General features: G+C 37.6%; 1 protein-coding gene across 1 annotated transcript in view; it reads right to left on the reverse strand.

Moving 5' to 3' along the window:
- The window catches only part of LOC114478273 (FERM, ARHGEF and pleckstrin domain-containing protein 1-like), a 55,624-nt gene that overhangs the window by 18,238 nt on the left and 23,322 nt on the right, over positions 1–14,064 (reverse strand). The window contains exons 4-8 of the mRNA XM_028471239.1: positions 5,652–5,756; positions 5,086–5,128; positions 4,430–4,508; positions 2,347–2,444; positions 1,387–1,501 (exon numbers count right to left, since the gene is read on the reverse strand). Coding sequence (XP_028327040.1) covers positions 1,387–1,501; positions 2,347–2,444; positions 4,430–4,508; positions 5,086–5,128; positions 5,652–5,756 — 440 coding nt within the window. The remainder of the gene's footprint in view (positions 1–1,386; positions 1,502–2,346; positions 2,445–4,429; positions 4,509–5,085; positions 5,129–5,651; positions 5,757–14,064) is intronic.

Below are 14,064 nucleotides of genomic sequence, written 5' to 3' on the forward strand. Positions count from 1 at the left end.
ACAGATAAGCGTGTGCTACTCAAAGTTTATTGTGAACGTTCAAACATCAGCAGCGCCTAAAAACAGCATTGAGGGAGGAAACAAGTGGCACAAATGAAGTTTTGCCTCCACAAAAAATGAAAATAATTTCCTGCTTCCTGTATGAGCTGCTGAAGGAGCCACTTCCTTCCTGCGGGAGCTGATGTGGAGAGAGGCCGAGGGAGTGGGGGATGCTGGTTAGCCCAGAGGAAAAAAAAACATTATGTGGGGAAAGCACCGATGTAATGTAAGAAAGAGTCGCAGAGGGAGGGCCAGGGGCCATGTTTGTCAATAACCACCTCAGCAGGGAAGGGATTTAACAAGCATGCATGCATCTGTGTGTGTGTGTGTGTGTGTGTGTGCGCGCACAGCAATCTATGCAGTACACAGCTGTTAATGAGCTGTGTATAATTGTATAATAAGACTGCATGTTTTTAATTTGCCCATTTAAATAAACAGATAAACATCTCCGTGTCGGGGAATTTGACGCTTTAAGACAAATCAGCCTCCATCATCAGTCAGACTCAAAGCTCAGCTCTGCATTGTTTACCAAACACGGATAATACTGTATTAATCCTGCCCGGATGTTTCCATCAAAACTGAAATCCAACGGGTTGTGTCTTAGTGACTTACCATCGAATGTACAAAATCATTTAGGCTAAAATACTGGTTAAATGTAGGATTTTTATGAGATTAAAATCACAATCATTCAAGATTAAAGTCGTAACATTTCGAGATTAAAATTGAAATACAAACAGGATCTTGTCTGTATGGAGAATATGGAACATTTAGGTGAAATACTGAGCCTTTTGGCCCATCGTCACCACACTGTTATCAGTTTATAGACTTTAAAGCCACATTGAAGACGTTTGTGTTTGATCCAACGAAAAAAAACCAGACTGATTTGGAGCAAAAAGCCTCTTTTATTGTGGAGGTGGAAGAGGATGGAAGTGGTCGACTTCATGGCTATCGCTGTTAGTTGCGTTCACTTCAACAGGGAATTCTGAGTTGTATACCATAACGAGTTTTTAAAGATACGGCTTTATTCTCATAGTGCTTGGGTTTATTTTTATTTTAATGTTGCCCTAATACGCCGTCGTAATTATGAACCAAGATATGAATTTTTCAAATTTTGCCAATAATTACAGATAGGGTTTTGTTTTGTTTTTTCCTCTGATCCACTTGACATTTAATGCAATCCTCCATGCTGTAAGGTACATTTTTGGTTAAAATTCTGTCAAAATCTGTTTATTTGTTTTGACATAATACCACCATAATAGTGGTGAAAATATTAGCTCATTAGCGGAGGGAAATAGCGACTACGGCAATGAAAGCTCCTATGTGCTAAATGTGTTCATGATGGCTCACACAAGCTTGCGGTGGCAGTCGGTGATCTTGTCTCGGATGGCGTCCTGGTCGGGCAGATACTTATTGTGGAGGAGGTGCTGCCAGCTCTGCGTCTCGTCAAAGTCTCCGATCTCAGCTGAAGGAGAGGGGAAGAGGAGGAGGAGGAAGAGGAGGAGGAAAAGGAGGAGGAGGAAGAGGAAGAGGAGGAAGGACTTATACGATCATTGTCTTGTCTCTTTAAGACATTTTCTGTCCCATTCCTGCGTCTCCATCTGTTCACCACATGCAGCACGAATGGTTACCATGGCAACCGGTGACAAGAAGGTGCACCAAAAATATTCCTACATGGAACGACGCCTGAGGCTTCTGCCTTTATTGCTCACACTTAAGGAGCAAGAGCATCTACAACACACATTTGGGTAAAATAATGCATATTACTATTATCAGAATGAGCAATTAGCAGTTCACAATACCAATAAACTGGCTGTGAGTAGGGCTGGGCGATATAAACCAATACTTTCTCTAAATGGCGATATATGATCTACGGTAAATATTGATATTTTTAACTCAATAAAGTATTTTTTTCTCTTTTTTTTCTTAAAATAAAAAAATGTAAAAAAAAAAAACAATCAAAGTCTTACCAGAAAGACAATTCTGGGTTAAATTCGATGATGTCAAATGCCACACAGGCACATTTATTAACAAACAGCTGCACAATATGTGACACTTGTCTTTTTTCTCCTCTAAGGGACAGCACATGTGAGTGAGTTCTGTAGCGTGGCTTGTTTAGGGGAAGGTCTGAGTTAGGACACACACTGCTTTCCATCTAACTGTGCTTTTCATGCAGAAAAAAAGCATATTGTCATAGAAGATATTGTATTTTTCTATATCGCCAAAATATAAATCTTGATAGATCTTGAAACTCGATATATTACCCAGGCCTAGCTTTGATTGGATTGAGATTTGAGTTGGTAAACTCACACTGAATGATGTGAGAAACCATGAGAGCAGCACTGGTGTCGTTGCAGATGAGACGACCACAGGCCAGGTCGTGTTTCACCTGCAGGGCAAACAGATACCTGGAGGAAAAACCAGAGGAAGCAGAGATTTTTAAGTCTTTACAGCAGAAAAAACGGTGTTAAAAAGGCTGTGAAATAACATTTTCAAGGTTTTTTGCCCAGAAAAAATACGTAGCTATTCATTCCTTAAATGGGCCAGATTGGAAACGTCTATTTACTATTAATAAATAATAAACTTCCACTTGAAAAAAATGGACAATAATTATCTAAACTGTACTTTCTGATGCTTTTTGTTCATTTCTAAACGTCAAAAATCGGTGCAAAAATCCTTCAAAGGACCAGACTGAATTGAAGGCATACCAACATCACATAAACTTTTAATCTAAATTTTAATTTATAATAAATTACAGACAGGTTTGGTTGTTTTTTTTCTTACTTGGAGTGCATACTACATAATATCTTAATGCATTTAAACCTTTTTCAAACTCAAAGAAATGCAGTTCAACAGAAAATGTAGGCGTTGCATCATTGACCCTACTGTAATAAATGCAATTAGCCTTTAATTTACTTAACATTGATGTAAACAGGACGGTTTTATTCAAATTTAAAAATCTCTTCTTTTAAATCTCGTTCAAATATTACAGGATGAGTGAATGAAAAGGTTAGTGTGATGAAGAGTCTAATCTAACTGGGTTAAAAACTTTGATGCTTGAATCTCTCGCTCCTCTTTAGTACAAGCACACACAAGCAGAGACACACACACACACACACACACACACACTTTGTCTGTCTGCACTCATTGCCCATCAAAGGAAATACTGTCATCACTGTCGAGCCAAACAAAAGGAATAGGAAAAAACTGCCAACTTCCTGTTTGATGCTGGAACACCAACGCTGCCTGACGTCAGTGGAATAAACAGACATGTGGATGTTGGACGGAAATTACAACAACTTATTTAAACACAAAGTTTTAAGCTGATTCGGACGCAATTACTGGTTGGAGTTATGGAAGAGGATTAGGGCCACAGAAAAAATACAAACAAAGTCCATTATTATTCTATTATTATTAATCTTCTGAGAAAAAAAGTCAGAATTCTAAATTTAAACTCAGAAATCTGACTTTTTTCTTAGAATACAGAGGAAGAGGATTAGGGCCACTAGAAAAAAAATACAAAAATAGGTCCAATATCTTTGTATTATTATCATTTAAGTCACAATTCGAAGAAAAAAAGTTAGAATTCTGACTTAAATCACATAATTTTGATTTATTTCTCTCAGAAATCTGACTTTTTTCTATCAGATTTTTTTCTCAGAATTCTGGCTTTTTTTTTTTCTTCCTAGGAACTTTAACAATAACAAAAAAATACTAGACAGGTTTTTTTGTTTTTCAGTGGCCCTAATCCTCTTAAGTACAGAGTTGACATATATTTCACGTTTTTAAAACGGAGTAATAGTAGCAATAATAAAACTGCGTGCTTTACATCTAGAAAAGTGTCTAAAGGGGGAAAAAAAGTGCATATTTTTGTGTAAATATAAAGAGTTAAAGTCAAATATTTGTCCCTCCTCTGCAGCTAATGGCTACTGTTTTCTAAGGATTGGAGATAATATGAAACACTATGTTGTTTTAAGTGCATCCACCTGGGCAGCTGAAAGAGCGCAACATCATGGGAAATATGTTTACGGTAAAACCATTTTCCCCATTTCTGCTTTGTTTATATGATGGAGACTGCACTGTGAAGTTTATACACAAACTGTACAAAACACACAAATCCACACTACATATAGACTGTGTACACATGTATGAAAATATAAACGAAAGAAAGTGTTTAAGCTAAAAAAAACTAAGTTATTTTTCCTTTAGAAAAGACATGAAAACTGCGTTAGATGTTTAAATATTCAAAGCAGCTGATCAATAAAAAGATGAAACCAATTCTAGCAAAAAAGTTACTGTTATTGAAAATGAAAACGTCACTTTATGGTGTAAAAAAACCAGAAAAAAACCCACAAGCTTCACTTTTTAATCTTCACACAGGTTTAAGACCTACCGAGTCAGCTCCTCCATGAGCTGTGTGTGGTCAGGAGGAAAGAACTTCACCACAAAACGAAGTATGGTGTTTCTGGGCCCTAAGGGAGGAAGTGGGAAATGAGAGGTGGAGATGATGTCCAGAAATATCCACAACAAGTATGTTGGGGTCTTTTAAAGATCTATTTATCTAGAGCAGGGCTGTCAAACTCGTTTTAGTTCAGGGGCCAAATACAGAGCAGTTTTATCTCAAGCAGGTCACAGGGTTTATGTGGGAAAACATGTAATTTTAACATTAGTGTGCCCGAGTTTGCACTTCTACGTATACATAAAATACTAAGTATGTAAGAAACCGTTAACATCCAAGTAAAAAGTGACAGATATCAGTCCCGACACGATCTTCACTTTAAATTTTCTAGATTTTGTGACCAATTTCTATTTAATTAAGGGAAATATTCTGTAGTAATTTGAGGAAAATTGAAAGATTTTGTAATATAAGCACCGGGAAAACTGTGAAATAATGTTGACTTTCATTTACACAATGAATATTGTTTTCTCTTTTTATTTGCTCCTGTGCGTCAAATTGGATGCTCCAAAGGGCCGGATTTGGCCCCCGTGCCATGAGTTTGACACATGTGATGCTATGGAACTATGGCCCAAAGATCGTGTTCCACTTACGTCTGATCTGCTTCAGTGTGGGCTTCAGTAGATCCAGCCAAACCTGTGGAGAATAAGAACGAAGGACAATATCCGAAAGCAAAGTAAGGTTTAGAGTACTAAAGAGTAATCGCTTGTTGCAGGAAAGCTTTTCAAAATAAGAGTTTTTTACACTTGTATTCCTGTGTTGTGGCAACTGACCAGGTCTAAACTTCCCAGAGATTGTTCCTGAATCAGAAACAAACTCAACCTGCACTCACTCTGCAGGAAAATCCTATAAAACATTACAACCAGCTGCTCCTTCATGAACTAAGTGGAAAAAAATAACTTTGACCTCAGTGAGTTTCTGCCTGTGTAACCAGGAGTGAACACCACATGTGATTGAAGCTCACTTGGGAAACATTGTATGTGAATACTAAATAAAAGAAAATGTGCCACATTTACAAGCATGACAATACAAACCTGTATACAGTGGGGTTTGAAGGTTTGTGTGATAAATGAATTAAAGTATATATATATATATTAAAAAAAAGAAAAAGAAAATTCAAGTATACATACTCATAAGAAACCAGAATTGTGTTGCTCACCGTCATCTTCCTGTGGTCCTGGTACTCCAGTCCAAAGTAATCTCCCTCTGTCAGATTGAGATGGACACAAACCAGGTCGAACAGCACTTTACCTGCCGAGCGTTGCTGCAAAACAAAAGCAGAAATGATAAATAATAAGGATTTATAACGAGAAGATGATAAATAAATACAACTTCTGTCTGTGTGTGTGTAGCAGCATCCCAGGCTTCAGAATTAGCAGGAGCCTGAGGCTTTTATAATGAAAGGGCTCCACCTGTTTAATTCACATAAACATGAGCATCTCTACTTTTCCCACCGTCGCAAATATCAAACCCAAAACTTAAGATTCCCCGACTTCACTTACAACCAGGAGCGCCACAAGCGGCACTGAAATAGAGACAGACGTGGAGCCTAACCCTGAATTAGCTCAGAATAGTTTCCCCCTGAGAAGCTGAAGCTAAATGGCACTGAGCTGCTGAGTAATAGCGTACTATTATGTTCGCTACGTAGTCACTGGGGCTGATTGGGCTGCAGTCATGCTAACTCTAGTATACACATTCCTAACTTGCACATACATGCAAATAATAGATTAAAGAAACTACATATTGGTTTGAACCTTAATGAGAGCAGATAAATACCTGAAACACCTAAAAAAACCACACAATATATGATGTGAAGCTAAAGAACAAACTAAGCCTGAGCATTTCTGTTTATGTAAAAAGCAAGAGAGCCAAACTTAGATGGTGGTCAACAGAGAAAAGGAGAAGATTGAAAGCAGTAAAGACGGAGGTGTGAGCCAAGCTTGACACCATCTGGCTACCGTGTGTGAATCCAATCTGCTTTTAGAGACACACCCATGTGTATTACTACTACTACTCTCCCACACAGATGAAGAAGAGCCAGACGCTGTGAGTGACAACCCCAGTCTGCTTCTGAAGTCTGACAGTCATGATGTGGTGCAGAAACGCATGAAATATTGTTTCTTTTTTAACAGAATGCAGGAGTGGGATGAAGTATTCTTATGTTAGTGGAGGCAGAGAAAAACAAAGACTATTTTTAGGTTTCTGTTCTGACCCCAAGCAGATATTTCGCTTCGAATATTATTATCATTTAGTTTATTTGACAGAGACAATGTACATTCATCAACATTACAGTAAATGTACCAGAGTTAGCCTAATGGACAGCTGCTAAAAGTCACCTTTAAAAAAAAATATATATATATCAAACATTAGTACAATAAACAAAACAGCATAAAAACATTCATAAATCTTTATAATTCACCTACCTAAAAATGTGTATGTCAGTTTTATTAAATTGTTCAATACAAATAAAAAATGAAATGCAAGAAAACTCCTGAACATCAGGGCTGATTACTCAAATGCGTTTTCAACAGGGTTCCTACAGCTTTAGTCAAATTAAAATCAAGACTTTTTAAGACTTTTCATTGCCATTTGAAATAAAATTTAAGACCAACTTCAATTTCATAGGGTTAGGGTACATTTCTTTCTAGTGTCTACACTGTAAAAAGTGCTGCAGAGCAAACTTTGATTTAAAATATTTTAAGTAATTACTATATACTTAATTTTTATTTTTTTTATATTTTTGGTTGACAAATAAGTACTATATATCATTATCATAGCACCGTATACAATACAGATTTTATTGCTTTAATTGAAAACATTTTAAGTATTTATTTTATCTGAGTGGTGGTCCTGTAATGACAAAACAAAAATAATGTGTTGATCGAAAACAAATTTAATTTGGCGGGTTGGTAGGCTGGCTTTCAGACCGGTTCAAAGCCAGTCTAGCACTTCGTCCTGGAAGCTTGGAACGTGAGCAGCAGTGTGCCTTTGCCGTCGCGGTGGCTCGCATCATTTTCGAGGTGAACAAGACAAGGTAGGTGTATCCTTTTCTGCAAACACGGTGGTTATTATTTTTGTCGAATCCGTCCAAAAAATTAGGCAGTTCGTGCGTTTAAAATACGTGCTCCCAGCTAGCATTAGCCAATGTTAACATGTTGTTGTTGGTCGCTAGAAAGGAATGTTTTGGATAACTTTGTAGAACACGTGTAGATCAGGCGGAGGCGAAACAAAATTGCACTCGGATATAACGCGCCACAACAGCGTTAGCTCTCGAGCTCAGAACCGGAGACCCATACAGTGTTCACTGAACAACACAAGGTGAGCCAAAGTGCGCGAACTTATCTCTTGTTCTCCCCTCATCAAACGCACACTTTATTATCTCCAGTTCACCCTGTGTCACCGTTAAGTTGTACGGGGAGGGGGGAGGGGGGGGGGCGCTGTGCTGTAGCCGAAATAAAGTTAGAGCAGACCAACTTGTTTTGGCTATAAAATCAAATTGTAAGAGATATCAATGTGTGCTTGTATATTCTATATAAAACTATCCCTTCTTTACATATCTAACACATATGTTGCACAACCTAATCAAAGAAATATATAATTGCTGTTTTTTATTTATTAAAATATTTTTAGGGTTTTTATTAAATCAATAGCTGAAAATGAATCATGGCCACCTCAATAACACACCTCAGAAAACTCTGCCTAAGTTGGGGAGGGAACATTGGTGAATATACCTCACATTGTATGTCAGTATAATGTACACATTAGTAACAGCTAAAATGTGTATTTTTAGGTTAATAAAAAATAAGTCATTTCAGAAATGTTGATGACCACAACAATTTTTTGTTTCTATTTCCATCTGAAATAATTACACCATTAATTCATACACATTTACACATTTTTAAATATTTTGCATTTCCTTTTACAGCACCTAATACCATTAAATATTTTAACTGGTCTCTTAAACATTTATTTTTGTTAAATACAAGATATGAGGGAAGGAAGGAGTTGTCGTGTATTTTTTCTGTTTCATTTGTACAAGTTACAAACGAGCATATATTGTCTGTGTATATATATTGTGTGTATATTTCTGTCTAACAGTTCATATCTTCTGTTATCAGATTGGTGACTTACTGATACCTAAAAGATCTGACGGTGGACCAAGGTATGATACAGGTAAAATTCATTTTGCTGAGCTTTTTAACATGGATTACTTTTTAATTTATTTTTTATTCTTTCTTTTTTTTTTTTTACATATAATTTTAACAGAACAATAATGAGCTGGCCTTGCAAATACTGTCAACATATCTTGCCTACCAGAGAGGACATTTTAAAACATTACCGGTTGCAACATGGAACTCATCAGTTACCTTGTATATATTTACAATGTCCCTGCTCATTCAAAACCCGGAATGGTTTACATGCACATTTATCACGGAACCACATGGAAACAAAACAACAAAGACTTCAGACAAAGCGACATTTTACATGTCTCGTGTGTGGCCTCAAAGAATTCCCTTATGAGGGAGAATTTTTCCAACATTTGGGCTGTCACCTAAAAAAAAACGAAACTGTTGACTGTGTGTTTGAAGGGTGCTCCTTTCAAACAAATATTTACGGCACATTCAAAACACACAATTATAGGAAACATACACCACGTGCTTTATCTCGGTTTAAGGCTACTATACTTCAAGAAGATGAACATGAAGAATTGGAGTCATTTCCAGAAGTTCATGAGGTGGAAGGAGTCAGAGAACAAGTGGCTGAAGTTGAAAACTTGGATGCACACCTCTTGCAAAGTGATATGAGGAGCACATTTGTAAATCACATAGCCTCATTTCTGCTAAAACTGGAAAGTGTGAACAACATTTCAAACACTTGCATTAATGAGTTGGTGGAAGAGTTGTGGTTTGTTGCTTCGGAGTCCATGTCAGCTGCTAAAGACACAGTCATGACTTTCTTAAAGAAAAATTGTGACCTCGATAATGTTGGTTCATTAGACGAGGAACTCACAAATGCTTGTCATATGGTCACAGCTTTGACAAAAAATGGTCCATTGTCTTCAACTTTCAAACGACATGAGTACTTCAAAAGTGAGTTTAACATTGTAGAGCCTGTGGAGTATGTTCTTGACGCAACTGGCACAAGGAGTTTTCAATACGTCCCAATTCTTGAGTCTCTGAAGCAACTTTTGAGTAACACAGAAATCAGCAAAAGGACTTTTAGAAATGCATCACCATGCATGTCTTCCAAAGACTACAAGTCATTTCGTGATGGTACTGTTTATAGAGATTCTGAGTTTTATACTGAAGAACAACGCATATGTCTCATTCTGTATGTGGATGACTTCGAGATTTGTAACCCCTTGGGGACGTCGCGTAAAAAACACAAAATAACTTCAGTGTACTGGACTCTGGCATGTGAACAATCTCATATACGCTCCACACTCACTTCAGTGTATCTTGCACTTTTGTGCAAAGCAGATGATATGAAGACATTTGGATACACTGAGGTTCTCAAACCACTCTTGAATGATATAGCTTCACTTGAAGAAGATGGCATTATGGTTCCTTTTCTCTCTAAAACAGTCAAAGGTTCCATTTTCAGTGTAGTTGCTGACAACCTTGGTGCTCATTCATTATCAGGCTTTGTGGAAAGTTTTTCTGGCTCGTACGTCTGTAGATTTTGTTTAGGAGAAAGGTCAGAATTCCAACAAAAGGAAGTAAGGTCAGGTGCTTTTCCCATACGTACGAAAGATATTTATTCTTCTCATGTCCAGGCAATTCAGGAAAACCCTGCTCTAAACAATGTCTATGGTGTGAAAAAAATATGTCCATTAACTGCAAGATTGAGCCATTTTCACATGGTTGAAGGGTATCCCCCAGATATTTTACACGACCTTTTTGAGGGGATTATTCCAAAGGAGTTTGCACTGTGCTTTAACGACTTCATAACCAAAGGATACATCACATTTGAAGAGTTAAACAGCACAATAGCATCATTTCCATACAAGTGGGGTGATAAAACGGACAGCCCTCAGACCATTCCCCGTACATATGCAACTCGGGGAAATATCGGAGGCAACGCCCATGAAAACTGGCTTCTCATCAGATTGCTCCCTGTCCTGATTGGGCACAAAATCCCTGAAAATGATTCAACCTGGAATGTTTTAATGTGCTTGAAGGATATTGTTGAGATTGTGGTGGCCCCAGTTCAGAGTGAAGCAAGTATAATGTTCCTTGACTCCAAGATCTCTGAGCACAGACTAAGACTGCAGGCAGCGTTCCCTCATGTGAACTTGATTCCCAAACACCATTTTTTGGAACATTACCCTGCCCTCATGAAAGCTTATGGTCCACTTATCCACTTTTGGACCATGCGTTTTGAAGCAAAACACCGTTACTTCAAACAAATTGTGAGGCGTACTGGCAATTTCCGAAACATAATGAAATCACTTGCAGCAAAACACCAGTTAATGATTGGACATCATTTGATTAGTCTGACCAGTACTCCTGTAAATATCTCAAGAGTAGCTGATGTCCCAGTTGATGTCCTACATCCAAATGTACAAGAAGCCATAGAACAGGTGTCACCAGGTCAGACAAATGTACATGTGTCAAACACTGTATCAGTCTTGGGAACAACATATACTAAAGGCATGATTTTGCCTTTTGGGTCCACAGGAGGTCTCCCAGATTTTGTTCAAGTTCTTCAAATAGCCATCTTGAAAGAAAAAGTGTATTTTATTGCAAAAATGTGTATTTCTTGGTATGATGAGCATTTGAGAGGATTTGAATTGGAACTTACAGAGCATGTGGTATTTGTGGAGCATCAACAGCTTACTGACTCTTGCCCATTGGCTCTTTATAAGGTACGAGGAAGACTGATGGTGATCCTGAAAAGACACATCTGCTTGGAATAGTGAGTATTGCTGGGTTGCATGGGACATCACTAAATGTTATAGTCTGATAAGTAGTTATTAATAGGGATGTGGGCAGGAAAATAACTTTAATTGACTAATCACAAATTATTTGTAGATAATAATTGGCTTCAATGAGGCACCAAATACAGCGCCTTGTGTAATCATGTGTACATAATTAATAGATTAAAAGTCAACTTTGAAGAGATTAGTTGATGAATGTGTAAAAACCAGTGAATCGATTTGCAATGATAAAATATTGGCAGGTTAATCGTAGCTGTATCAAAGCTCTCTGATGCTGATACGATTCTCTGGAGTTTCACTCAGGGTAAGATTTTTGTATGGCTTAACTTGCAACATTTAAGGCAGATTTTCTGTCTTTTAATTCAAAAAGATCTTTGTTTTTTTTAACACAAAATAGGACACTTGCTCCTCATTTTAAATAACATAATTTCATAAGCTACAGTTAAAGGTGCATTATGCAACTTATTAAGTGGAAAAAACTGTATTTGTGCATATTTGACCTTTTTAGTGACTCAGTGGCTGTATGGGTGCAACATGACACCTTTGCTTTCCAACACAGTGGTCTCTGTGATGCTCAAGGATCAATTGTTTTGGGGTTTCTGGTAAGTTTTGGGCCCGAACCCCTACAAACAGTTTATCCTGGAGCGTCACAGAGACCACTGTGTTGGGAAGCAAAGGTGTCATGCTGCACCCATACAGTTATTAAATCACTAAAAGGTCAAATTTGCAAAAATATCTTTTTTTTTTTTTCAATTGAAACATTGCATAGTACACCTTAAGTGTCAAAATAAATATTTTAGTTGTAAAATTATTATAATTTTGTTGTGGGGGGGTCTACATTGTCAGTTTAAAATTTGAATCAGGGATTGAGTGAATCCTTACATTCTTTGAAAAGTGTGGTCTAAGCCTGCGTATACCTAATCACTGATATGTGCACTGCTTATAGCACCATGACCATGGTGTCGCATGCAGAGACTTCTCTCAACCCAGGTGTTTAATTGTCTTTTTTTCTATAAATTTTACTAATGTCTTTTCATTTCTTGTCTCAACAGATCATAGCAACTATGGATACACATGTCAGGTTTCGTGTCTTATTGGACCACATTGTAAAAAAAGTGTCTTTTCCTGAAATGCCCACTCTCCAAGAGTTGATAAAAGGAGTACAGGAAACCTTTGCAATTTCAGAAGACATAAGCCTTCAATACAAAGACACAGATTTTGATGATTTCTTTACATTGACTTCGACTGATGACCTCAAAGACAAAGACACACTAAAGATAATATATGTCGAGCCACTAACATTGATTCTCTCCAACATTAATTGTGACTCAACTCTCAATAGCTCAGTAGAAATGGCGTTCGAAAAATCATCCCAGTGCTCTTCCTCTGCTGAGTCAGATGATACAGTAATTTTACCACCACCTCATCCAACTACGCCAATGCACCAGCCGTGGCCCAGAGAATTTCCGCTACCATGTTTTTCCTACACCACAGAGATGGCGCTTAAGCAAGGGATGATTGAATATGAAAAAGATGGAACCCTTCTGTGTCACAATAAATGCTTTCCTCGCCTGAAGACAAACATTCTTGAGTGCTTAGCGGACGCAATGTATACATACACAGCCTACGCCAATGATACCCAGCGGTATGCTGTTGCTGAAGCCCTCGTAAATAAATACCCATGCTTGAGAGAACCAGGTTCCTTTAATGGCCTTTATGGATGGCAGCAGAGTTTAAAATATAAAGTTGGAAATTACAGGACCAAACTGCGTGCCCTTGGTGTTCCTGAAGTCATGATTAATACTCTTAAGCAAAAGTCATCAGACAAACCAGCAAAAAATGTCAAAAAGGCAAAAAAGTGTGAATCAAATTACTTTCCACCTGTACCTGCTTGGGAGACACCAGAGTCCCTTGAAATCACAAGAGTTCAGCTTCTTGCAGAGACAAAGAAGAAAAACAATGACCAAGTGATAAATGACCTGATGTCCCAAACCTTCAGCCTACGAAGGCAAGAAGTTTTATCTGAAGGATCCAATGTTGCTACTCTTCTTGATCGGTGGCCAGCCCTTTTTGATGAATCTCAGGTGTGGCTCTAAAATGTTGTCGCAAAGTGTATATTTACATAGTTTTGTATCAAAAATGTTTTTTTAACCACTACGACACACTTGTCTGCAGATTTGTCAAGAATTTCAGCGGCTTACTGGAATATCTCTGGAGCCAACATTTATCCGAGAGTTGGACAAACATACAGCCAAGATGTTATCACTATTCAACTCAAAAGGTGGCGCACTCGGTGAAAAGATGAAGCCTTTAATTATGGAGTTGGTTCAGGTAAATACTTTTACGATGTATGAACATTTTAGACTTACAATGTGAATTAATGTGGGTCCCTGGTTGGTGGTGGGAGATAAAACATGTCTATAATAAATTTGAATGAAATTCATGTGTCTTATAGAATCCATCTTCAACGGTTGAAAAGAGGAGAGACATTTTGCTGAGATGCCTCATGGCGTACATTGGGGAGAACCAAGCTGACCTTATTTGTGATGACCAGGTACAATGTTTTCCATTTTGTATAAATTGTTTAAAGTATTTATCATTTGAATGTTCAAAATTAAAGTGCGTTAATGTT

This window comes from Gouania willdenowi, chromosome 2 (assembly GCF_900634775.1).
Source record: "Gouania willdenowi chromosome 2, fGouWil2.1, whole genome shotgun sequence".
Classification (NCBI taxonomy): Eukaryota; Metazoa; Chordata; class Actinopteri; order Blenniiformes; family Gobiesocidae; genus Gouania; species Gouania willdenowi.